Here is a 27,607-nt window from a genome sequence, read left to right on the forward strand (position 1 = left end):
ACTTCATTTGCATGTTTTGTCATTTGAGATTCAATATTTTTATAAAAATTTTCTTAGACCTGTTTATGCTCTCTAATTAATGAATGTTTCTGTAAATGTAATAAGTGATGCATTCACATATCTATTGCATTTCTCAAAACAGAAATTTATCAGTAGTTTACTAAAGCAAAAACATTTTTATATATTTCATATACCATGTGATGATGTGTATGTGCATGGTGTATGTACAACACGGAAAGATGAGAAAAATACTCTGGGCTTTTGCTTCACTTAGATAAGAGAGATCTTCATTTGAGTCCAATGAATGAAAGCAGTAACAGTCATACAATAATGGACAAGAAAGGCCACATGGCCAAGTTTATTTCTAGTGAAACGAAGCTAGATATTTGTCAAAAGACTTGAAGATATCCTTGCAATCCATTTAACATTTTTGGTGAGTTCAAAGAGTCAACATCTCTCTTTCTATACATCTGTAATTGAACATTGATAAATTAATAGACTGCTACTCCTCTTGCCTCCCTGCAGGACAATGTTAGCTGACTCCAGGTTGTGAAGATATTCTGGATCTAGCCTACCAGCAAGTGAAATTTCCCTGAATAAATTTAGGAGCCTGTTTTTCTTTAACAGATGTGCTAGATACTATATAATATTCATATATTTAAGTTATTTCTCTCCTTCTCATTTCTACTCACATGGCAGATCAGTTTATTATTTGTTTTTTGTTTCCTAATGTGGAGACTATTGGGTCTGCAAGATGAAGTTGGCTTGGGGATGTGGCTTAAGCGGTAGTGCACTCACCTGGCATGAGCAGGGCACTGGGTTCAATCCTCAGCACCACATAAAAATAAAATAAAGATGTTGTGTCCATCGAAAACTAAAAAATAAATATTAAAAAATTCTCTCTCTCTCTCTCTCTCTCTCTCTCTCTCTCTCTCTCTCTCTCTCTCTCTCTAAAAAAAAAAAAAAATGAGGTGCATTTGAGCAATAAGATGAAGACTTGTGTAGGAGCAAGGGACAAGACCAAACAGACTTTGAGCCAAGCTGTCAGGGGTCACATGCAGGGAGAAGAAGATCTGCTGAGAGGTGCTGTCATGTTTCTCAAGTTCCAAATATGACAAAATGTCACTTTCCGAAACAGACTGCAAGGCATGAATTTTAAATACAAAAAGTTTCCAAACATGGAAGGCTTCTTCAATTTGTTCAAGAAGAAATTTCAGTGCAACTCAGCTCCACTGGGGCCTGCGTTTTTTTAAGGGCATGAATTACATATTTAGGTCTTCACACACTATTTATTGGAAATTTTCCAGGCTGAAGTAATCCTGAGACATATAATTAGCATTTTTGTGATAGTCTCAGGGGCACAGAAATAATCTTTATACAGTAATGAGAGTGTAAGAGAGAGAGAGAAAGTATGTGTGTGAGAGAGTGAGAGGGCATGCACAAGGGAGTGAGTGTAGAATTGGTTTAGAGAGATAAGCTGAATCTTAAAATATATACTGACAACTTGGTCTGCTCTACAAATTTCAAATGTGCTCCGATAAATTTAAAATATGCACACTAAAATTGGAAGTTTTAGGAGTTAATTATGCATACTCTGTCTGGGCTTGAGGCCCAGTTCTACCACTTACTAGCTGTGTTATCTAAGGAAAAGTCATCTAGCTTTCCTGTGCCTCCGTTTCTTCCTCTGTATTGCTTCTTCACAGAAGCAATAATTCTACTTACCTTGTGGAGATGTTGTGAGGGTAAGAAAAATTAACATGTGATTAAAAGTGCTGTACAGTGATTGTCTTTTCTGCAGTCTTTGTTTCCTTGGTTTCAGCTCCCTGTGGTCAACCATCGTCTGAAAATACTAAATGGAAATTTCCAGGAATAAGCAATTCGTGAGCTTTAAATTGTACACTATTCTGAGTAGCATGATAAAAACATACTCCATCCAGTTCCATCCTGCCTGGGATGTGAACCATATCTCTGTCCAGTGTATCCATGCTGTATATCCTACAGGGCCAGTATTCATTTAGTAGCCATCTTGGATATCAGGTCCACTGTCACTGTACCTCAGTGCTTGTGTTCAAATAACCTTTATTTTAATTTATAATGGTCCCTAAGTGCAAGAATATAAATGCTTGCAATTTTATTAGAGCATATTATTCTAAATTTTCTATTTTATTAGTAGTAATTGTTAACTCCTACTGTACATAATTTAAAAATTGAACCTTATCATATGTATAGGAAAAACATGGTATATATAGATTTCAGTAGTATATCTTCAATTTCAGGTATCCAACGGAGACATTGGAAAATATCCTCCTGGGATAAAAGGGGACTACGGTATCAGGGTTAATTGGTGCTGTTGTCATTGTTATTGTTGTTGTTAATTGCATGGAGAGGAGGTGCTAAGGACTTACAGCCAGAATGTTGGTCTAATGTTGCTCTAATCCTAGTTCTAACACCAACCTGCTGAGAGAGCTTAAATAAGTAATTTATATTATCTGTGGTTCAGTGCCTCCTTCTGCAGAGTAGTTATAACAATTGTACCTACCTCACAGGGCTGATCAGAAATTAAAGAAACAAATACGTATCCTGTAACTATTAGAGTAACTCTGCACACCTGGAAGCACTTAATTCATGTTACCATTATTTCTAATTAGATTTTTGGGTTCCAGATTTGAGCTCAGTGTTTTCTTCTCTGTTTACCTAGTGGTTTTTCAAAGCTTGGAACTGATGTTGTTATTTAACTATTATCTGTAGATAGTTTGTGTATTCTAACTCCTTTTTTCCATGTTTTTATTGATGCATTATAATTATACATAATGTTGGGATTCATTGCTACATATTTGTACATGCATATGATAGGAAATATAATTTGACAGATATTGTTCCCCAGTACTTCCACTTCCGCCCCCCTTTCTCTCCCTTGATACTGTTCATGTAACTCTGTTTGTTCCAAATGCTGTGCTTAGCTAAGGAACAGCTTTTAAATCACCTCAGATAGTTAGGACATCAGTGTGTTGGGGGTGACATAGCATGGACATTGTGGCAATTAGAGCAAGGTTTGAATCCTCTTAATGACTAAGGCAATTTATCTAGTTGCTCAGTTTCAGTAAACTGGGCATAACAGTATCTAACCTGAAGTTAGTTATGAAAATTTCATAAGAGGTTATTTGTGAAGTAGAATAACACAGTCCTTGGAACATAATCCTTTTAAGCAAATGTTTATTTGTCATAACCACTGAAAGCATGTCAAGGAGTCCTTTATGTAAGTGCTGCCACCCTGGTCCCAGAGAGAGGGCTGAGAATTGGACTTTGGTTGGAATTTGGTCACAGAGAACAAATGCACTCGAAACCAGCTCTGTTCCCCACTCCTAACGATCCTGCGGACTGCTCCGGAGCCGGGAGTGCTGCGCCCCTCTCTGCTCCCTTCACTACAGGCATGTCCCTACAACACAGTACTTAGGCTGGGGTCACTTGGTGGCCATGCCTCCCAATATCCTGAGCACTGAGGGGTGGCCTTCACCCTCTGAATTGCTAGACTATTTCCTGACATGATGTTTGTATGTATGAGAACTCTATAAATGTTTTCTGGAAAAATGAATGTTATATGCAATACCACACAAAAATATAAAGATCCAAGCAGCAAAAATAATCAAAGTAGTAAGTGTTTTGGTCAGTTTTTTTGTTGCTGTGACCAAAGGACCAGACAAGAACAATGTAGAGAAGGAAAAGTTCAGTTTGGTTCATGGTGTCAGAGGTCTCAGTCCATAGACAGCTGACTCCATAGCTCTGGACCTAAGGAGAAGCAGAACATCAAGGCAGAGGAAAGCAGTTCAGGACATGACAGCCAGGAAGTGGGGTGGGGGGAGACAGAGAGAGAGAGAAAGAGAAAGAGAGAGAATGCATACACAACCGCTCTTTGCTCACCAGGGACAAAATATAAAACCCCAAAACATGACCCTACTTACCTATCTCCTCCTACCTGCCTATAGTTACCACCCAGTTAATTCAGATCAGTGGATTAATGCACTGATTTGGTTAAGAATCTCATAACCCAATCCTTTTGCCTCTAAAAATTATTTCATGTCTCACACATGAGCTTTTGGAGGTCATCTTATCTAAACCATAACATAAGTTAGCGATTCAGTACAGTTGATAGCCAATAGAAATTGCAAAATTACTTGGTAATGCATATCAATTACTTTAAAATATTCCTACCTTTCAAGTGGAAGAAAGCAGGATGCAAAGTTATTAGAGTTGATTCTATTTTTTAAAAAATGAAACTATATATAATACAAATACATATGTGTGTATATGTGTGTGCTCATGCATGACTGTATATGTTCACAGAGAATACAAGAGAAGTAGAAAGAAATATATCAAAATACCAACCGTTGCTTATCTCTGAGTAGGTGATGAGATTATAGATATTTTTCATGTCTTTCTGGTGCTTTTTCTGGTGCTTTTCAGTAATGAAAAACAATAGCAGTCAGAGTTTTAGCAGAAGATAAATGCTTTTAACAGGGATGGGCAGAGCCTGCCAGGTCTTAGAGGCCACAGCAAGTGGCCTTAGTTTCAGTACAGGGGCCATGGGAAGTGACTTGTGTCTTTAGACATCTCTCCAGCTACTCTATTGTGGGAGTTAGAAAGCCAGGTAGGAAGCTCTTACATTAGTCCAGGTAGGAAAAGTGTCACGAAAAGGGTGACAATGAGCTCAGGCAAGCATCATAGATTTGAGGTCAATTTTTCAGTTGGCATTTCATTTTTCTGGTTGGATGTGGGGTGAATGGGCTTGAAGATACACCCTGGATTTGAGTAGATGCTTGGATCCTTTATTAATATGAAGGAAACAATGAAGAGGGTAGAAGAATAGATATGGGGGTGAAAGAGTAGTTTTGGCTGTTTTAAGTTGAAATGCAGGTGATACACTCAACATGATGAAGTTTAGAAGAAGAGATATCTGGACAGAAAGTAAACATTTCCAGCTTAGTATCCATGGGATGGAATAGTCGTGACCATTTAAAGAAGGAATGTGAGCCAGGCGCAGTGGGGCATGCCTGTAATCCCAGGGGCTCCGAAGGTTGAGACAGGAGGATGGAAAGTTCAAAGCCAGCTTCAGCAATTTAGCAAAGCCCTAAGCCATTCAGGACCCTGTCTTTACAAAAGGACTGGTGATGAAACTCAGGGGTTGAGTGCCCCTGGGTTTAATCCCTGGTACGAAGAAGAAGAAGAAGAAAGAAGCAGGAGGAGGAGGAGGAGGAGGAGGAGGAGGAGGAGGAGGAGGAGGAGGAGGAGGAGGAGGAGGAATGTGGAGGGAGAAGAGAAGGGTAGTAGGAGCTACCTCTGATGAACCCCACGCATTAGAGTTCATATGCCAGTAAAGAAACCTGCAAAAAGGAGCAAGAAACCAGACATAGGGAGGGTGCCAGAAGCCAAGAAAGAATCTCGACTGTGTAAAGCAGAGATGAATATTAAAAAAAAACAAAAACAAAAAAAAAAAACCAGTCAAAATATCAGTAGCATTTTCTCTAGTTTAAAATAAGAGTAATTTCCTCAGAGTGACTGCTTTGCTTTGCTTTTTCACTATACCTTCTATCATTTCCTGACTTCCACAATGAGTAGGAAATATATCCATAACCATAACAGAATAAAATATTTAACTGTATTTATTTATTTTTGTTTAAATAAATAGTTTTTGGATATCTAAAGGCTTATTTTTAAAATTCGAAGATTAATTGTTGACATTGGAATTTCCATAATTAATTTTATATGAGGAAATTGATTGATAGTGGACTTTTCCTGTTTATTTTTTCTATGAGAAAAATTTCTTCCAAAACATAAACAGGCATTTTTTAAAATACACTTTGTTTATTAAGACAGTTTCAAATTTATAGAAAACCTGCAGAAATATTAGAGAGTTCTGGTTTCCCCTATTTTTAGCAACTTACATTAGTATGATACATTTCATTTGTTGCAACTGATTTATACAATAAATCACAATCAATACTACTACATTATTAACTATAGCATAGAGGCATTTTTAAAATCACATTGTGTAACTTAATTTTTCTATGAGTATTTGGTCAGGCTTGCCAATATTATGCTGAGAAATGTTGTTATACTGCCATCTACTGTTTTAAATTAAAAATGTTTAAAATTTTGATTTCTAAAAGAAAATTTTTTTTGCTTATCTTTATTTTGTGGCATTTTAGAGCTATAAATGCCTTTATAGTTTATTTTGCAACCACCTCAACAAATAGATGAATACAGTGTATCTCAGAGAGGCTGAATATGACAAATAGCCATGGACAAAGCCATTCATTTCATTCATTCATGCATGCATGCATTCATTCATATATCCGCAAATCAATTAATTGGTGCATTAGGAAAAGTACTGAAGATATGAAAGTGAATAAAACATGGTAATTTTCTTCAAGGATATCACAGTTTAGTAGGGACATAAGAGAGATCATTACAAAATCACACATTGAGAACTTGTGCTGGCACTGTGCTGGGGGAGAGCACATGATTACCTTACATCGCAGGTGGGGACACAGAGAAGATGCCAAGATCCAAGGAAATTTTTATTACTGATTCCCATTGGTCCATAGCAGTCAAGCTTTACCATTTATGTAGAATATGAAAAAATCATGACCAGCTTCTTTGCCAAATTAATTGACACTAGGAATATTTACCGTGTTCAGGAGAGACTCAGTGGCTCCATATGAAATGGAGGGGACCTTATATCTGGAGTCAGCTGAACAGCCACAACAGAACTCTGTAGAAGGCCCAGGGTCTTGCCAGAGATACCCAGGACATCCTCAGGGGATCATTTCAACATGGCCTGGGAGAGGACTGGTCGTGGGATGGATGTACATGAGGTAAATAAAAGCTGAAGAAATATCTCCCAAACTCTTACGATATATAAGAGAATAAGAAATACTTCCCACACTCTTAAATATTTATGTATTTTTGTTTGCCACATTTTTTTCCTTTATAACCACAAAAACCAAAATTATAAAAATAAAATCTTTTTCTTTATGGTGACAGTTTCATGGGCATGTAACTATCTATAATCTCATCATGATGTACATATTAAATATATACAGATGTTTTTTTGTATATCAATAGCATTTCTGCCTAAAAACTTTCCTCAATTTTTTTTCAATTAACGTTTTTGTCAAGCTCTCTGCAATCCTTGTGTTATCCAGCAGGGGGAACTAGTTAATTGTCTATCAGTCACTATATTCCATTGTATCATGCATAGGCTGGGACAGACGATTGTACTGTCTTAAGATACTCAGTGAATTATGGTTGGTATTCATGCATAGTATTATCAACATGAAAGGTCCCCTTTTCAAATTTGTTAAAGTGAGAAACATGAAAAATCATTACTATCATCAATACCTTTAAGTTTTGTGCAGGCATTATCCTGAATAAATAAATATTTATTTACTTATAAATAAATAAATAAATAAATTATACTTTAAAATACATGAAATAACCAAATGCTGAATGTTTTCTTTGATATAAGGAGGCTGATTCATAGTGGGAAAGGAAGAGGGAGCATGGGAGGAATAGACGAACTCTAGATAAGGCAGCAGAGTTGGAGGGGAAGGGAGGGGGCATGGGGTTGGAAATGATAGTGGAATGTGATAATCATTACTATTCCAAAGTACATATATGAAGACATGAGTTGGTATGAATATACTTTGTATACAACCAGAGATATAAAAAATTGTGCTCTATATGTTTAATAAGAATTGTAATGCATTCCGCCGTCATATATATATGTATGTATGTTTATATATATATGTATGTGTATATATATATATATATATATATATATTTATGACAAGGTTAATTTATGAGGGAGGAGAGAGGCAGAATTTATATATTCTACACCTTGTATTTTGGCAATTGATGATACTTGTGGAAGTTTTGAAGCTTTATGTGGTGATAGAAAACATTTTATAAAATAAAATTATGCAGATTGAATATTATGTCTTCCCCTCACCCTCTGAGGATCTAACCCTGAACTTTCATCTCCATTGACATTTGTGAAAAGTTAAATTAATTTTTAAATTTATTTTTTAGTTTTATGTGGACACAATATCTTTGTTTTACATTTATGTGGTTCTGAGGATCGAACCAAGTACCTCGTGCATGCTAGGCGAGCACTCTACCACTGAAACAAAAGCCCAACCCGAAAAGTTAAATTTAATTATCCAAATTCTTCCATTTGAGTTCTAATTTTATAAAGACCTCAAGATTCAAATAAACACTTAAAGCGCACACACATATACCCCCCCATATGTGTGTGTATGTATGAGTGTGTGTGTGTGTGTATATATATATATATATATATATATATATATATATATATATATGATATTTTGATGCTCATTGCAACATTATGGAGCAAGTACAATCCACATTACAGATGAGGAAATCAAGGAACAAAGAGGTTAAGTAACTTTCCCAATGCTACACAGCTAGTATGTGAAAGCTTGAACTGTCTGGTTCTACAGTGAGAATCATGTTAAGAGCATTATTGTTGGAACCTAGCCAGGGTCAATGTGGTCTCTTCCAGAAATTCTGAACAACTGTTTTCCTTCATTGAACTCAGCATTAATTAGCTCTTTTCCTCAAATCCATTGGAAATGGCTACATTGGAATAAGAAAAAGAAGTTACAACTAATTTGAAATTATTCAGAAATATTAAGACTCCAGTGAAACTCTTATTTTGTGGAAAACCACTTTGCAATGATCAGTGTTCTATTTAATGTGTATAAACATGATTTTTCCTTAAAATATATGTTACTGCCAGGCAGGGTGGCACATGCCTGTAATCCCAGCAGCTTAGGCTGAGACAGATTGTGAGTTTAAAGCCAGCCTCAGCAACACTGGAGTGCTAAGCAACTCAGTGAGACTCTGTCTCTAAATAAAATACAAAGTAGGGCTGGGGATGTGGCTCAGTGGAAGAGTGTCCCTGAGTTCAACCTCCAGTACCTGCCCCCCCCCAAAAAAAACCCAAATATATTGCACATAGCTAATTAAACAAATATTTTTGTTACTTTTAAAATCTTCAGAACATAAATGTCACAATTTTCTTCACAAAATCTATAATGCATGCAGGTAACTTTTTGTGGAATACCCTCTTGTGCTATTCTTTGAAAGTGAAAACACAAATTTTTATTAATGATAGTCTAATTTCGACTCTCATTGACTGAAGTGTATCTGTGGCCTCTGAGGCATGGTCATCAAATTCCTTCTTAGGGCAACAGACTGCTTCCAAAGCATAGATGAAGATTAACATCCATTTATACCACACTGCCTCAAGTTGGAGTATTTAAAAAATAAAAGAGAAACTACTCAGTGTTTTAAAAAAAGAAAAAATAATTGCTCTTAATGAAAATATATGAATTTGATTTGTATAAATAAAACTTGGCTTATGTAAAATGCCTAGAGGGAGAATTTCATGTGGTTTCAGACACTGATTTTCTTTGTACATCGATTTTATTCACCCTCAAAAATTGCCAGAGAACTGTCTAAAACAATAGTATTTGGTTCCTATTAAGAGTACCAAACTGAAGTACAGAGGGCTAAGTTTGAGACATTAAGTACTTCTCATTTCTTTTATATTAAGTTAATACAAACAAGGGATTCAGAAGAACTCTTTGAGGTAAGGGGTAAAATGTGCCCCTCACTGGGTGTTTTAGTCACTTGCCCAAGGCCACCATGGCGCCACACTCTCAGAACTAGTTTCTCCTAATCCTGGCTCCAGGTTGCAGCCCCACCCTCTCTGCCACACCTGAGGAATAAGGGCTGTGGCAGAAGCTGGCTCAGGACGCTGAGTGGTGGGATTTTTGATGCTGGCCACATGCTGACATGTTTTTTTTTTTTTTTTGGAGAGACAAAAGCGGGGTTTCAGTAGCTACAGGTTTGTGTAAGAGAATGGACTGCAGCAGAAATGACATGAAGTTATCTAAGGGAAACCAGACGCTGCGCTTCCAAGACTGAAGCCAGTATCTGCTAAACTGCGTTCATTCCTGAAAGTCCCTGAGCTCCCCTGTTGACCCAGACTGGGTGCGAGGCACCAGGCCACCCTGAAAACATGGCCTCTGCAGACTGGCCTTTCCCGACCCAGCGGGAAAAGCCCTGTAAACAGATGAGTCGGAAGGGAGCAACGGTCCAAGGTGCAAAGGTGGAGCCCGGGAGGAAGTGGCCACCTCTGCCTGCGCGGTCAGGGACGGGGTCCTGGGTTGGGGTGCGCAGGTCCTGACTCCTATAGGGGCGGGGACAGCGTTGACCCACAGGGACAGCTGGAACACCCAACTCAAACTGCTTCGAGCCCAAGTATCGCCCTGTTGACAGTCACACTAGTGTCGGACGACAGAGTCAAAGTGCGCAGCCCGTGCGCGCAGACAGACGTGCCGTCCGAGTGTTAGGAACCGCCGTGCTGCAGAGGGCCGGCCCCCAGCGTCCACCCCGCGGGTTGAGGTCCCGCCGGGTGTAACCCGAGCCGGTCGGGTTGACCCGCGGCCCCGCCCTTGCCGCGCGCGCCCCGGGCCGGCCGGGCAGGTCGGGGCGGCGCGCTCTGAGTCACCGGAATCTAGGTGGGGCCCGCGCGCCGCGCCCCCGCGGCCAGCCCCGAGCGGCGTCCTCCCGGGAGCCGCCTCCCCGCGGCCTCTTCCCTTTTGTCGTGGAGCCAGCGCTTGCGGGTCACTCTCCCCGCCGCCCGTGCTCCGCGCGCTCCTCTGCTCCGCGCCGCGATCGTCGACATGCTGCGCTGCGGCCTGGCCTGCGAGCGCTGCAGGTGGATCCTGCCCCTGCTCCTGCTCAGTGCCATCGCCTTCGACATCATCGCGCTGGCCGGCCGCGGCTGGCTGCAGTCGAGCGACCACATCCAGACGTCCTCGCTGTGGTGGAGATGCTTCAGTGAGGGCGGCGGCAGCGGGTCCTACGACGATGGCTGCCAGAGCCTCATGGACTACGGTGAGTGCCCACCGCCGCCTCCAGGAAGCCCTCGGGGCTGAGGCTTGAGGGCAGACACAGCGCGTCCGGAGCCCTAACGGGGTTCCAGGCGGTGACTGCTTACAACAAAACAAAACTAAACTAAACCGAGGTTCTTGTATCCGACCTGAGCTAAAAGAAGCTGCTGTTCTGGATGACCAAAGTCAGGTTCAAAACCAAAAGAAAATGGCCCTAGTTCAAACTATGCTTTTTCCCTGTAGGATTTGTCAATTACCTGCATAAGAAGATTCCAGCTGTTGTGGAGGTTTAGATGAGTAAATATAAAGAAAAAAGTGTGCTTTCTTGGAGACCTACCGAAATTTCTTTCCTCTCCTTCTTCTTCTGGTTCTTGTGGTTAAAATATAAGTATTAAAATAGCGTGCCTGCCCTAAATAGGTGAATTCGTTTAATTGGATTGAAGGGAAAGAAACTTTTTTTTCTACGAAGAAAGCCCTTTCTGGCAGTTTTAGCAGTTACGGTTTCAGGTAAAGTGTTTGACCTGTTGGGCTAGTTCTTGTTTGCTCTTGCTCTAGGGAGTGCCCTTAAGCATTGGCATTGCTGTTTAGAATATTTATTGTAATCTGATTTGATATCCAAATAGCAAACTCATCATCTACATCAGCGAAGTGAAGGGAAGCAGAGTTGGCACATTTAATCCCTTGCAGATGGAGTGTTCTGTTTTCCCAGGCTGGAGGAAGCCTCAGTCAAGTACTATGGTTAATGGACAATAGGTCTTTTAAGAAAAGGCATCTTCTTTTTCAGGGGAATCTCTGCCCCACCCTCCCCCAGGGTAGATATGAATAACAGCCGGAGTCTGTTGTGATTGGCATTGTGTAGAGAGTGGGGTCCTGTGGACATCATAGAAAGCTTGGTGCCAAGTGAGCCTCACCATCTAAGTGATATAGTTTTAAAGAGGAAGAAAGCAGCCTTGCTTTTTTTTCCACCACCGACTTGACTCTTTTCCTGAAGGAGCCTACAGTTTCCAAACAAATCCTGTTCATTGGTGGTTCTGGGCCCTGTTATCAGTGGCTAGGCCTAGCCTCACTCTTAGGGAATCATTTGGAAGTTCCCATGGTGGACTTTCCTGAAAAGGAGGCAGGGTTCCCACTAGGCAGGTAATAAATGGAGAGACTGCAGGGAATTCCTGCTTTTCTTAAAGCTTCCCCACCCCCCTCGGAAAACACATACACAAACACTTTGCCTGCTAAGGTTTGTATTGTCACAAGTATTTTAGGGCTTTAGAGGGAATTAATTACTTTGAAATAATATAATTATCTTCTAGGTAAAATGCGTTCAAACTCAGTCTCCTGTAGGAGACTTGAGATCTGCTCAGGGTTTTTTTTTAAACAAACAAACAAACAAACAACAACAACAACAACAACAAAAAAAAACCAGATGTGGGTAGTTCTGAGGCCAAAGGCTCCTATGCAGACCCAAAGAACACTCAGTAATCCTCCACATATGAGGTAAGCTGGTAGAGCCATGTCCCACTCTTGTTGGGACATGATTTGGCCTGCTGGGCCCTGGCTGTGACTGCAACCCTCTTTTGAAACGGGCACAATGCCACTTTAATGTTTCTTGTTCGGCTGGGTGAGCTCACCTTTTAGGGCGCGGCAGTTTCAGCCTTAAGCTGATATAGTAGTCAGTGTATTGAAGGGAATAAGCAGGTTTTGTTTCTAGTTTGGTGGATTTTATTTCCTTTCGATAGAGAAGTCAGAAGCATTATCGTTTTCATTGTAAAAAAACACACCAGATCAAGAGATCAAGTGCATGGTTCCTTTGAATTTGTTACAGAAATTGCCCTTTGGAAAAGCTCAGTTTTCCAAGTGAATCTTGAAAAGTCTGTCACTACCTTTCTGATGCAGCACACCTTGTTTTCATAAATCAACAGTGGCTTTGACATCTCAATTGAGTTACTTCTGTCACCTTTGCAAAGATAGTGAAGTGTCAGTAATGGCTGTGGCTCACAAATCCAGGAATGGCTGTTGGCCATGGGAAGAAGACAGCTAGATATGAAGCCAGCAGAGGGGTCCACCTCCCACCACTGTAGACAAAGATGAGCTTAAGTGCTTGTTCTTCCATCCATCTCCTGCATGGACTGTTTGGCTAGTTTCATCCCACAAGTGTAGAAATTGAGACTTCTGTGTTATAGGGTGATTATCTAGGCATCTATGAACTCTGTAGGTTTTCACATAGCTCTTTAAGGCCTGCTGAAAACAATGTTTAGCTGAGATCACACTTTATCTCAAATGCAGTTTGCAGTTACACACACTCCCACATAGGTACAAACATGCAGCAGGTTGGGCAAAACAGATCACCATGGGTGGCTTTGACCAAAGTGATACCTCAGTATAGAGAACTGAGTATGATCATTTTTAGAAAACTTGATGTGTAGTAGGAAGTAAGTATCCCGATTACCATTGTAACTGTTAAGAAAGTAGACCTTTTCATTACTGTGTTTGACCAGCGCTTTCATTAGGTGTAAATATGTTCTTTTTGTGGTAAAGACACAGGTTATTTCTGGCAAGTATTGGCAATAATACTCAAGAATATGAATGTTTTTATAAAGGCAAATAATTCCTTAGCACTACAAATATGAAAAACAGAACACTATTCTTCATTGTTGGTGATTTAAAAAAAAAATTTTTTTTTCAGATGAGCAAGTTATCTCATTTTTCCTTGTAAATGAGTCAAACCATATTCTGAATATTATCTTTTACATTATGGTAATAGCTAAATTAAAGCCTAGCTTAACAGATATTTGTTTGAATTTTTTGATTTGTATATGTCAAGAGGGAAAAGAAAATCGAGGTTTACGACTGAAATGGTCATCCAAAATCACCTAAAAATAAAATGTGAGATTCAGCTTGAATGTGCATTACACAGCTTGGTATTCCTGAGCTGCCAGCACCTTTCTAGTTTTAAGGACAAATTAATCAGGAATATAGTCTAAGCATTGGCTATAGAGATTTCAAATCGGGGCAGGCTCTAGCTTGTCAGTTTGGAGAATAATGAGTGTGAGTTATGGAACAGAGGAATAGAAAAGAAAGTGGAGAGTTGTTACCTGGAGTCTGAACTCAGAAATGCAGAGCCTCATTTTAAATTAATCAATTAATTAATTTTTGGTACTGGGGAGTGAACCCAGGGGCGCTTGGCCACTGAGCCACATCCCTGGTCTTTTTTACTTTTTGTTTTGAGACAGGATCTTGCTAAGTTGCTAAGGCTGGCTTTGAACTTGCAATCCTTCTGCCTCAGCCTCCCAAGTCTCTGGGAGGTCAGGCATATGCCACTGTGCCTGGCCAGAGCCTCGTTTTCCCCAAAGATACCCTTTGAATACAACCAGATACATCCAGTGTTTTTCACAAGAAATCCCTCTTGGAAAACTCAAAGAACCAGAATTTATATGAAGCAATTTTAGATCATTAAGTCCTATGATTGTCAACTGTGTAGAAAATGAGAATAATAATTATGAACTCAATAGTTTACATCAGGCCAAATTCAATGTACAAGATTTCATTTTGAGATTATACTCTGTGGCCTTTGGGCATGTCGGGGTGAGAGACATGCTCTTTATTCTTTATTCACATTCTTATTTTATGACATTAGACATTAGTGGGCAGATGACTCTTTGTATTTCTTCACATGTGTGTGTGTTCACATCCTTACACAATAGATTAAAAAGTTGGCCACTCTGTAGTTTAAATATATACTGATTTGGGGAGTCTTAAAGTCTAACCAGTCTTATAGGCTGGTCTAGTGTATTGCTGCTCTTAGCAGTTGCTACCCCAGGGATCCTCAGTCCCTTTCCTGTGACCTAACTTGTCTCTGCCATGTCAAGTCACAGACTCCTGGACTGTTAGAATTAAAGTGCATCCAGTTCAAGCGCTGGACAAAGCCCCATGCTCGTTAACTTCCAGCTGATGAGCAGGTTCCTTTTATTCGGCAACTTCATTCTGTTCCCTGACTGATGCTATTTGTTTACAAACACCCCATCTCACACCGACTGAGCTGGAATGTGCTTCCCTGGATTTCTGCTTTCCAGTTTCTTTCTTCCTTCGGACAGATTTTAAATATTTAAGAGTAGATCCCCAATTCATTGCTAATTCTCCTGTCTTCAAAGTAAAAATTCTCATGTTCCGCTTCTTCCTGTGTAGGAGGGCTTGCTCATTCACTGATTAGATGAAAGAAGACCATAACGTGGTGGAGTAGGGTAGCTCTGTAAGAGCACAGTGGTAAGTAAGTAGTCACCGCCTGGCCCAGTTTCAGGAGAAAATGTGGAGCATGTGAAGAATCTCACACCAGCTGTGGAATGCTGGCCCCTGTGGTTCTCCCTGCAGTTCTCTGCTGAACTATTCCTTGCAGGAAGACGGCATCTTCCTAGGTAGATTTGTTTTGTTTTTGCAAGTCCACTCTGTTGTCCTCTGAATTTTTACCACTCTAGGTGTTACATACCAGTAACATCAGCAGGATCAGAGAGGTTTAGTGCCACATCCACTTACTGAATCAGAATCTGCATGAACAACTTCCCCTTTTGAGTTTCGGAAGCACTGGCCAAGTCAATACAGATGACCTCCTCATTGACTATGCAAAAGAGTGTTTTAGAGTATAGTATCTACTCATGTTTATTTATGGATAGGTAGGTCCTTTTACTTTTTTAACTATGATTTCAATTCTGCCTGAATGTGGCATAAAGAACCTCATAGAAACAATATGAAGATATCTGACAAAAACTCAGTTCAGGTCTCCTCGATGGGGCCTTTGCTATTACTAATAGACAAATCCTTCATTCTGGAAAGGGAAGAAACCCTAGTTGGGTGACATTGGTGACCTGGAGCAAGGAGAAGGGCGCTGATGGTTTCAGTCTATTTGGTGTCCATGTAAAACACCTGAAGAATTCAGCAAATCCATGAAAGAAGCACTCACTTGGGGGGAAATAGTAGTACATGGTCTCTAAAATATCACCAGCAACATTAAAAATATTAGCAATGTTCTCCTTGTTTTAAGATAAGCGTCTCCCCCCCCCCCCCGTGCCAAACTGTAGTTTTTTCTAGTTTGACCCTCAAGGTTTTTGTTTAGTTTTACCTTTTTCTTGTCCTTGCTCGTCTTTTCCTACCCATCTCTGCCCTGTAACATGTGTTCTCCTGTATAATTTCTGGAGAAAAATATGGGATGCTTCCTCATACAAACAACAGAAAAACCTTAGAAATATTTCCCAGGAAAACTCCAGTTTCATTAGTGGCCACTGAATAGTTTTCATGTTCTTGATTTAATGTTGAATTTTGGCAGGTAATAGCAAAGTTTGATGATAAGCTGTTGTTCATCCATTTTATTTGAAAGTGGATTTATTATGCTGGTTTCTTTGACAACATAATCTTCTCCAAGTGGTACTTACTAAGTCAACTTAGGACATAGAGTACATATATAAACCAAATTGGTGTTCCCCTGTGGAAGCAAAACAAACAAAAATTCCTACGCAGAAACACAGCATCTATTTCCCTGGAGTGCTGCTGGCTTTTGTTGTCTTAATTCGGGGGCTAACAACTGACAGTGAGAACCTTCCCTGGTACCACATGCATGCAATTAAGAAAGGCCTTAAAATCTGGAGTGATAAAATAGTAATGAAGGACAGACTTGTGTTTCGAAAAGATAAGATGAAGACTGCATTTGAGGAACTGCAGGCCATCTGTTAAATCATAAAAGAAGTTTAGATTTAGGACCAATTTTAAAAATTGATGTTTTCCATTAGGGTTGGTAATGTGGTGTAATTTAGATCATATAAGAAATATGAATAGTTCCAAAAGGGCTGGCTAAACTTATAGATATTGAGCTTAGCCTGGACAGCTGAGTCAAAATTTACTTAGGATAAATACACTTAACTTTTTATAAAATGTATACTGTGGAGAACAGCCCTGCTCTAAGCCTGTAGGACTGATGATTCCCTTCTCAGAACACTGGGCCTCAAGCCGCCTGCTCAGACCTGGTATGGTCCCTCTGATCATTTTACATCAAGTCACAGACGTGGGAAGCCGCTTGCCTTACGTGGAGAGGTCTGTCGTTCCTCAGTGAGGACCTTCAAAACCATGCCAAGATTTCTGTCTAAATGATAGTTAAATGATTCAATGTGGGTGTTTCCATGCTGTAAGGAGCAGGTTTTACACGTTCTACCACCAAGGTGGCCTTTCTCAAGACAAAATGTTGCTTTATTTCCATTTCGATTTTCTTTAGACTCAGCACTTTAAATAATCAAGACCTTAACTGAATTAATAGGAACAGTTTCTCAAAATGGTCCAATTTGTATGGATGTCCACTTGTTGGCATAAGGTTGGTGAATTAGCTTACTGTTTCTTTTATTTAATTCCTTTCAAGTACCTGAAACTAAGCATAAATTATACTTCAATTAAAATGTGGGAGGAAGCAGCAATAGCAATAATCTGTGTTAATTTTCCTCAAATAAACAGGTAGAATCATTATTTATTTTATAGTAATATTACACATAATTTATTTAGCCAGACTTTTAAAACATGGATATGTGAGTAGAAAAGTTGGTTATTGAAATGGGTTCCTCATGAGGATGTTTTTTCCTGTATCTCCTCTCCTTCGCATAGAATTTCATTATGTCTGCAGTCTTCCACATGCACATGGAATTACAGAGTATCAAATTTATGAACTCATACAGGGAAAAGTAAATCTTTGCTCATTTGAATTTAATGATTGGATTTGTTTTTTTGGTTCGGGTGGTACTGGGGATCGAACTTAGGGGCACTCAGCCACTGAGGCACATCTCCAGCCCTATTTTGTATTTTATTTAGAGACAGGATTTCATGGAGTTGCTTAACACCTCTCTTTTGCTGAGTCTGGCTTTTCGTGATCCTCCTGCCTCAGCCTCCTTAGCAGCTGGGATTACAGGCATTCGCCACCACCCTGGGCACAATTGGATTTAATTAACTCAATGGCTGGCAATAACCACACACTCAAAAATCTATAGAAATGAGACTATAATTGACAGAGGGGTGCATACTGAAATTTCTGGGCTCCTTTTTGGTAGTGCTATTCTATTCTATGGGGAGTTTAAGTATGAATCTTAGTTGTTCTCTAACTTTAGTATGGATATAAGAAACATGGTACTACTAATGCAATTCCATATCTGGAGGGAGGTGCCGGAATCTCCATGTTTATTGAACACCACTGATTAAAACGACAGTATGGTCTATGGGCTACACTCTGAGGCGGTCTAGTTAATTAATGCTCCTTCTAAAACGTGGTCCCTTCTCTCTTAAAAGTTTCCATACTTGAAGGACTAGGCAAAAGTGAGGGGGAAAAAATCACATTTTGGTTTTATTCATTTCTATTATAAAATCAATTGGACTTTCCTATGTTGATCTTATCCCCCAAATCTCTCACTGATCTGACAAGATGAGCAAAAGGATTTAGAAGGAAGTAATAAAAACCATAAATATAAAAGTGGGTCTAATCATCCATCATCTCAGCCCTGAATGGTGCTATTAAGGTGGAATTTGTGGGAAAACAGTATTTCTGAGACATATAAGAATGTTTATTTTTCCTAATAATCTGTTATATCTCAGTCATTCTTGTCTCTAGAGGAAGCCCTGGAGGGAGTGTAGAAACTGGAGAATGTAGTGGAGGAATTTAGCACTGATTTGTTTCGTGTTAAATAATGAAAGTTGTAATAGGTGAAGATAGGAAAGTGGACTAGATGGCTGAGGAACAGTCTATGGGAGGTGCAGAACTGTGAAAATATAGAAAATAAAAACTTGAGTCCTGGAGAAAAGCCATAGAAACACAGGAGGGTCTTTGTGAGCAATGACCTCTGGGGAGCTGGTGATTTGCACACAGCAGCAGTCATCCTTACATGAACCTTGCAATAAGCATTTTTTGCTGAGTGACACCTGAGTTAAGGCTTGAGGGAGGTAAAGTCATGCAGGCAACAGTGAGAAGAGTGAGGAGACTAGCATGAAGCTAACAGGTGGCAGATGAAGGGTGTAAATGAAGTCTAGCTGGCTCCAAAGCCCCTGTCTTTCCTGCTGGCCCATGTCTTTGACTTGGAGCACCCAAATGACCTAGAATTGAGGGAGAATGTTGTCTGCTGTGTGGTGTGTTAGAGAGTAGAAGTAAAACCTGGGCAAAGGGCAAATGAGTTTCCTTTTCAAATGCAATAATGAGTAATAGGTTAAGAATGTGTTCTTCCAATAACAGATGAATGGGTAAACAAAATATCCATACAATAAACTATTATTCAACCACCAAAAGGAAGAAAATACTGATTCATGGTGTAATGTGGATGAACCCATGAAAAAACTACTAGGCTCAGAGAAAAAAAGCCAATCACACAAGACTACAGGGCATATGATCTTGGGAAATGTCCAGAATAAGTGCATTAGATTAGTGATTGCCAGAGGCTGGGGAATGGGGGACGGGGAAGTGATGGCTCACAGGTTTCTTTTTGGGGTGATAAAGATTTTCTGCAATTATAGTGGTGAAGCTTGCGCAACCCTGCGAATATAGTGAAAACTATGAACTTGTACCCTTTAAAAGAGTGCATTTTATGGCATCTAAATTGTATCTAAAAACTTCATGTTTTGGATTCAGACAGGTTGGAAATCTAACTATCTAAACCATTTACTAGCCATGTGACTGTGTGCTGGTTATCTGAACTCTTAAAGCCCAAGTAAATCCTTGTTTCTAAACTAGAACTGAAACTCTTGTGAGCCTAAGAAGTTGTGAGGACTCAGTGAGTTAGTCAGTGTGTCCTAAATGCTAGTTTTCAAGCTCTAGATCCAAGGTTGTATGCAAAGAGTGTTTAGAAATCAGTGCTGGTGGAGTGACTGGAATTGTAGACTGGAATTGTCTGTATGTGTATCATGGATGGGTTTTCTACATGAGGGGCCCATGTAGGTTCCTCAAACCTAGAACTCATCCTGATTCTCTTTCTAGGGCTAAGATCAATAATTAAGAACTATTGTGCAATAAATTCTGAATACTTAAGAAAGGAAAAATTTAGGCAGAAATGTGGCAAGGTGATTTGCTACCAAACTTGTTGTAGAATCATGGCTTTTCTTTCACTGTTTTATTAGGCATCTCTGCCTAGTTATAAAGATATATTTTCAGTTGTTATTTTTGTATGAAACCAAACATTAATAGAAAACAAAAGCTCTTAAAGGTTTTTGAAACATTTCCTACAAAATTTGTAATTTAAATTCTCTAATACTATGAATGCTTAGTATGATCATGTTGTGTTAGAGCTTGGTAAAACCTTTTAAATATATCTATTTATATGGAAAATAAAAATATTTAGTAAGAAACAGTTTAAAGAAGTGGAACTTCCATTTCAGAGATGTAAACATTTATCCCCAAACTGAGGGGAGTAAACATTTCCCGAGTCTCAATAGATGAATAGTCTGTATATTTGAATTGCCTCATCTTCCCTTGAAATGTGAAGGTACTTAAGTATAGTCAAAAGAAAACTGTCCTTCCACACAAATTTTGCTAGTAGAAAGAAAAAATAAAACTCTATTGATAAAAATTTTTTTTTGATTTTAGGTGGACACAATAACTTTATTTTCACGTGGTGCTGAGGATTGAACCCAGTGCCTCACATGAGAAGCAAGTGCTCTACCACTGACCTACAACCCTAGCCCCCTACTGATATTTGATAAGCAGTTTTTAAATTTGACATGTCTGCCTGATTAATCTGTTTCCCTTTTCTTGCAGCGTGGGGAAGAGCGGCGGCTGCCATGCTCTTCTGTGGCTTTATCATCCTGGTCATCTGTTTCATCCTCTCCTTCTTTGCGCTCTGTGGACCTCAAATGCTTGTCTTCCTGAGAGTGATTGGAGGCCTCCTTGCTCTGGCTGGTAAGACTGGGTGGCAGCAATTTTTCCTTTATATCTACAATGGACATCATATATAATTATGGTTTCTGATCTATTCTTGGAAATAGCTCACCAACAGAGGATTCCTTTCCTCTTGTGCCTTAGACAGTATATTATGCTTCACATTCAAGTGACCAAGTTATTCTGTGGGTGCCCCTCTCTCTCCTAAGTGGCTCCATCCACTGGTACCTACCTACCTAAAGGACCAGAGCTATTTTCCTCTGGAAGTATAGTGATCTTTAGAGTAGTTCCTAGTCCTGGCCTCCTGTGAGCCCTGTGCTGAGGAGACCTGAGTGTCCCTGTATCATTTCACTTATTGAAAGAATTTTGTGACTTTGTGATATGGTGGGTCATGAAAGGGTTTTCTGCAGTGAGGTGGGGAGGGACCACAGCATAGAGCTTGTGCCAGGGGAGATTCAGACATAGATAATGTGAAGAAATCCAGTTCTGCAGATGGGTAGGGCTCAGAGTGGACCTTTAATAGTGGAATAGAATGTCATATAATAATAATAATAATATAGGAATTTGGGAGCAAGAACTATTTGAAATTTTTGTCAGGCACCTGACAAAGGGACAAGACCTCAGCTACAGAGCTGGATTCAGATGCAAAACTGGATTTTCTGAGGAGGAGAAAAAAGAAGGTGCTAAAAAGAGCAAAGCCAGGCCACAGGCTACAGATACCAACCAAGGCTCACAGGACCAATGCCGACTGCAGACCTCGGGACAGATATAACGTTAGCAGATAGTCTTGGAAGCTGGTTGATAGCCTTGTCTCTAAGATTGAACATGAGCCAGGAGGGAGACCACTGTATGCTGGGTTCCCTGTGCTGAGATCAGTTGAGTTTGCAGAGCGTAGGGCCACACAAATGAGGAGTGAGAAGACTTGGCTGAGAGGAAGGAGCAGCATCAGAGAATGACCAGCGCAGTCCTGGCCCAGCCTTTCCATTGGACAAATTTCTCTTGTTTGAAAAACAAAAGCTTACTCTGTGCTTTTCATGTTTTCAAGTTTGCTTTTTGCACAATATTTTAAAAATCAGAAGTAACTTGGAATCACAAAAGATATGAAGAACCTTGTTGAAACCTGCACTTCTGTTTGGCTTTTCATAGTTCAAATTTATGAGAGCTCATCACAGGAACATATTTGATTTGTCATTCTTTCCTTTCCCATGCCTTAGAAGGCTAGATGGGTACCTGCTGAAGTTGCCATTAGGAACAATATGCTAGGATATTAATCTTAGTTGAAGACTCCTAGAGAATTCTATGTGACTGCTAGGTGTGCATCCAAAAGAATTAAAAACAGAAACTTGGACACACATTTGTAACCACGGGCATAGCATTATTCCCAATAACCAAAAGGTGAAGCAAAGTATTCATCAACATATGAATGGCCACACTAAATATGATACATAGATACAATTGAGTATTCTTTGGCCATAAAAAGGAATGAAATTTTGATCATGTTACAACATGATGTACCCTGAAAACATTATGCCATGTGAAATAAGCCAGACATAGAAGGATAAGATATCACTCCATTTACATGAAGTACCTAGAAAAGGCAAATTCATAGAGACAGGAAATAGATGTTTCCCCAGGGGCTGTGAGTGGGGGAACTGGGAGCTATTTTTTTTATTGGATATGGAGTGCATGTGAAGATAGTGAAAGAGTTTTGGATATAAATAGTGGTGATGGTTATTCACCCTGCGAGTGTACTCAATGCCACTGAATTAAACACTTATGAATGGTAAAAAATGATAAATATTATGCTATGTATATTTTACCATGATAAAAAATATCCTGGGAAAACTCCTTCAACCATTGCTCTGTCTTAGCTTTAAAACAGTAAGGTCAAGTAGTGGCTGTCCAAGCTAACAAGGTAGCATGTATAGAAAATTAGTTCTAGTGCTCAACAGGTTTATAGCTGAAAGGTCCTGCTGTGTTCTCATTTTATAATTTAATATTTATCCCTTCCTTTAAGGTTTGACAAGGAAATATATATAGAAGAATAAAAATTCCAGACATCTTAATGCATTTTTGGTGGTAATAATGTTGAATAATTCTTACTTGTTTTTAAAGATATATTTCACAGCAAAAGTTATTTTTAATTTTTATATAATATTGTTAAAATCAGAAAAGTTGAACACTGATACAATTTAAATTTTGCAGAAATTCATCCAAATTATTATAAGAACTTCATGTATAATGAACCAATCAATAGCTAACATTTATTACCAGAAAACAATATTTAACATTTATTTAACATTTAACATTTATTACTAGGAAAATCAGAGGTCAGTATAGAGAAGGATTACTTTTGTAGTGTGTCTTATACAATATTTTGCAGTGAGTGAAGGACAAGCTTAACTAGTAGCTTTGCTATTTAGAGTATATAAGAAGACAAGAAGAGAAACATTTTGAGTTGAAAAATAGAAGCAGTAAATCAAGATATGGAGACATCTATTGCATTTCTAAAAAAAGAAGAGAACTTTGTGTACTTTGGGGCACATCTGTGGAGCTAGTAGAAGAAAATTAAGATAATGAAAAACCTGGTGGTGAGGATTAGACATTCCCTGCTGTGTTCCTAGGTATAGCCAGTTGGTGCCTGCTCTTGAGAGCGGTGTCTTAATGGGCTAAAATCCGTTCCTGCCCTTGGACTTGGCAGTGCACCTGAGAGACATAAACACATCAAGGCAAAACATAACTTAGCATGTAAATACTGTTATAGTTTTATAAAATCTTGCATTTTCTTTGTAACTCCAAATGTATATTCTATAAACTTATTGGCATTTTAAGCAACTTTAAATATGATGATTAATCATAATTAATGCTGTGATTTTTACAACACAGCATTCAGAACTCTTTTTTTTTGGAGAAGACATAAATTTTTATTGAAAGGATGGTGGAGTGAAATATTGAGATCAAGAATGAATAAGTGGGGGCTGGGGTTGTTGCTCAGTGGTAGAACGCCTGCCTAGTATGTGTGAGGCAGTGATTTCAATCCTCAGAACCACATAAAAATAAAATAAAGGTATTGTGTCCACCTACAACTAAAAATATATATATTAAAAAGAATGAGTAAGTACAGATCATTACTGATTCTAGAGAAATAAAAATGGATTTTTCAGGGATTACTATAAACAGCAATAACTTAGTGTTTTAGTTAGCTTTTCTTCATCATGATAAATATACCTGATAAGAACAATTAGAGGAGGAAAAGTTTATTTAGTCTCATAGTTTAGAGGTTCCGTTAAGGTGGCTCAACTGTAGCTCTGTGCCCAAGGTGAGGCAGATATCATGGCAAAGGGAAAAGCAGAAGTAAGCAGCTCAGAACATGGCAATCAGGAAGCAGAGAGAGAGGAGAGAGAGAGCATACCACTAAACAAGGATAAAATATAAACTCCAAGGGCAAACCCCTAGGGATCTACCTTCTCCAGCCACATCCTACCTGTATATAGTTACCACCCAGGCAATCCTTATGGTGGATTAATCTACCAATTAGTTTACAATTCTCATAATCCAATCATTTCTTTTTTAATACTAAAAGGTAGCTATCCTTTATTAATATATGTATTTTTTTCTTATTTGTTCTTTTTAGACATACATGACAGTGGAATGTATTTGACATATTATTCATACATGGAGTATAACTTATTCTAATTAGGACCCCCATTCTTGTAGTTGAACGTGATGTGGAGTTACACTGGTTGTGTATTCATATATGAACATGGGAATGTTATTTCCAATTCATTCAGAACCATTTTTGACATAGGTTTTCCTTTCCACATCCTCTCTTGTCCTTCCCTAAAGCATCCTGATTATTCCTTTTTTTTATTCTTTTCCTCCAACCTGGGGTGCTATTCCCTGTTCCCTCTGTCTCTGCATTACTCTTCACCTTCTCTATGGGATTTTCTGGTGATTCTCCACATTGATCATTACCACCATGGCTTCATTGTTTCATTTAGTCATTCACTTACCAAATGAATTTTCCAGTGATACATTAGTTAATATCAATGCTGAATCATATATGTGTATGCACGTGTGTGTGTATGTATGGATATTTGTAATTTTGCTAACCCTGAATATATTAATTGTATTTGGCACAGGAAACATGAAGATGAAAAAAAATAAGACTTCTTTACCACTCTGCTTTCTATTGTACAACACAAATTTACAACAGGAGAACAATATATGCAATATAAAGTGATTCTCTTACTGTGTTCTGTCTGTATTTCATGTAGTCGTTATATATGTGTCAAGCTGTTTGGTGCCAGGTGTCTCTTATTAGCCAATATGGTTTTTTGGCTCTTAGTTAACTATACTTCTTCATCCACTTCATGTTTTAGGTGGATTTAACACATATTTAAAGTCAGAAACTTGGTGGGAAGGAGTAATCTGTTCTGTGCATTCATTCATTCATGTCTACATGCATTAATACTCCGGTATTCTTTTCTTTCCTTCAGCTGTGTTCCAGATCATCTCTCTGGTAATCTACCCCGTGAAGTACACCCAGACCTTCAACCTTCATGCCAACGTAGCTGTCACTTACATCTACAACTGGGCCTACGGCTTCGGGTGGGCAGCCACGATCATCCTGATTGGCTGCGCCTTCTTCTTCTGCTGTCTCCCCAACTACGAAGATGACCTGCTGGGCAACGCCAAGCCCAGGTACTTCTACACGTCTGCCTGATGTGGGCAAGGAGTGAAAGAAAGCCCTGCTGCTGACATGGACCAGAGGAGGACGCTTTTCTCCAGCCCACTTGGAAGCTATGATTTGGTTGTGTTCCTATGATTAAACTAGACAAAAGTGCTAAAATAATTCGGGAGAAAAAAATTTTTTTAAATAGTGTTGTACTTTCATATTCATCTTTTATATGTTTTGTAGAATACAAAAGGCTTGTTTTGCTAGTTATTGATGCAGTATTTCCTTATATCTGTCTATAACATGCTGCATTTGTAAACGAATATAAACACAAACTTAATAAGGTGAGAAGGAGATGGCTTCTAAGATTTAATGGTCTGATCAAGTTTTTTGTTTTTCCCATATAGAATGGACTGTTTCTAAAAGGGTTAAGGAATAGAAGGAGATGTTGGTAAAAATTATCGGTGACCAAATCTTCAAAATGAAAGCAAAACAAAAAATACTTTTTTAAGTCTTCAGCTATTCAAAGAAGCAAAATAATTTCCTAGGAGCTATCACAAGAATTTCTAATTAATGTCCTGAATAAATGCTTCTTTGCTAAGCTATGCCTTAACTTGATGTGTTATACAGGAAAGTATTGTTTCATGGGTGAAACAGGTTTTAGTATAAAGATCTCTTTAAGTAGTAAAATGTTGAGATGAAAATTTCTCTTTTAAAGTAGTTTATAGAGTTGGGGTGTGGGAAAATGCTATATTAATACATCTATACTTGTTTTGTGTCTATGTGTTTAGTACCAAAGTAGACTGGACTGAAAGGTGGACCAGGTCTAATTCACTCTGATTGATGGATCTGATTAGGTCATGTTGTGAAGCCTTAGGAGGCTGTCACTATCACAAAAGTGCCATTGAAACAGCCCAGGGAGAAGAAGTGGCTTGGATTTTTCATTTGGGGTTTAACTGGGCTGTAATCATATAGACACAGCTCTGATAGATTTTAACTGTAACAAAAACCAACATATAGTTAAAAACCTGGTATTCCTTGGTAAACAGACTTAAAATGTCTGATGTAAAACATACAACAGGAGAACACAGGATGTGAGTTTCTCTAAGTATATATTGGCTAAATTATTGGGGGTTTTTTAAACCATTTTTACTGACATAATGATAACCAACTCATTTTATATATCAAATTATTGTTTTGTAAGTTGCAGCATAAACAATTGCAATTTTCATTGTGAGTTTTTCCCAATAAACCAGGTTTCAAATCTTTTGTCTAGTTTGCACTTTTTATTTTTTGGTTGTTGTTGCTAATTAGCTATTTTGGGGAAGAGAATTTTTTAAAAAAATGCGGTGAGTGGGTAAGAACATTCGATAAAATGAAAAGTTGCTTTTTCTCAGTTTTAGGGTTCTTGCTTCTTTTAGGTGTTCAATTATAATTTTTGAAATATTAATGAATCTAGCAGTCTACTCTCTGAGCTTTTCCCTCAATGAATGAATAATCCATGCACCAACATCAGACAACATTTATCCAGTGCTTCTAGCAAAAGGAAACTGACTAAAATTTCTGGTAGGTTCTGATACCCAGGGAAGATTTGTGTGGGCGAAGTGAAGATTCAGATGATCCTCTCCCATCATCTGTGTAAGCCTCTTCCATCATCTGTGGGTCCTCTTCCATTCAGGAAGAGGAGGTAGTGGTCTACTTCTTTTCCTTGCCTATCTTGCATTCAATAGTTTTTTCCACCATAAGTCATAAATTATTTTTACAATGGTGTATGTAAGTAAGAAGAAGGGCTTCAAAGTGACAGGTGGAAGAATGGGTAATCTCTGCTTCTGTTGACTAATTGATCCTTGGCAGTAAATTTTCCTCTTATACCTTTCAAATTATGAGAAAACTATTTTCCATCATAAATTTAAAGGAATATGGTGTGATTATGTATGACAAATTTTTGTTTTAAAACTTGACTATTCTTTGACTGCTAGATAATTTAAAATGGTAATTAATAATGTCAAAACTACCATTTGCCAAAATAATAGCACAGCTAACTCATGAAGATAATGGATACCTACAGAGCAG

General features: G+C 38.7%; 1 protein-coding gene across 1 annotated transcript; it reads left to right on the forward strand.

Moving 5' to 3' along the window:
* The first annotated feature begins 10,389 nt into the window (after positions 1-10,389).
* On the forward strand, positions 10,390-26,803 carry Perp (p53 apoptosis effector related to PMP22). Its single transcript, XM_005329806.5, has 3 exons — positions 10,390-10,989; positions 20,737-20,877; positions 25,356-26,803. Exons 1-3 carry the CDS (start codon positions 10,776-10,778, stop codon positions 25,580-25,582), a joined length of 582 nt encoding a protein of 193 aa, XP_005329863.1. The 5' UTR covers positions 10,390-10,775; the 3' UTR covers positions 25,583-26,803.
* The last annotated feature ends 804 nt before the right edge of the window (positions 26,804-27,607 follow it).

Source organism: Ictidomys tridecemlineatus, chromosome 8, assembly GCF_052094955.1.
Source record: "Ictidomys tridecemlineatus isolate mIctTri1 chromosome 8, mIctTri1.hap1, whole genome shotgun sequence".
NCBI lineage: Eukaryota > Metazoa > Chordata > Mammalia > Rodentia > Sciuridae > Ictidomys > Ictidomys tridecemlineatus.

Bases quoted from the DNA above. Each gene is read 5' to 3' on its own strand.
- Perp (XM_005329806.5), top strand. From the start codon at position 10,776: ATGCTGCGCTGCGGCCTGGCCTGCGAGCGCTGCAGGTGGATCCTGCCC. The intron at 10,990-20,736 runs GTGAGTGCCCAC...CTTTTCTTGCAG, and splicing joins CCAGAGCCTCATGGACTACG to CGTGGGGAAGAGCGGCGGCT. The intron at 20,878-25,355 runs GTAAGACTGGGT...TCTTTCCTTCAG, and splicing joins AGGCCTCCTTGCTCTGGCTG to CTGTGTTCCAGATCATCTCT.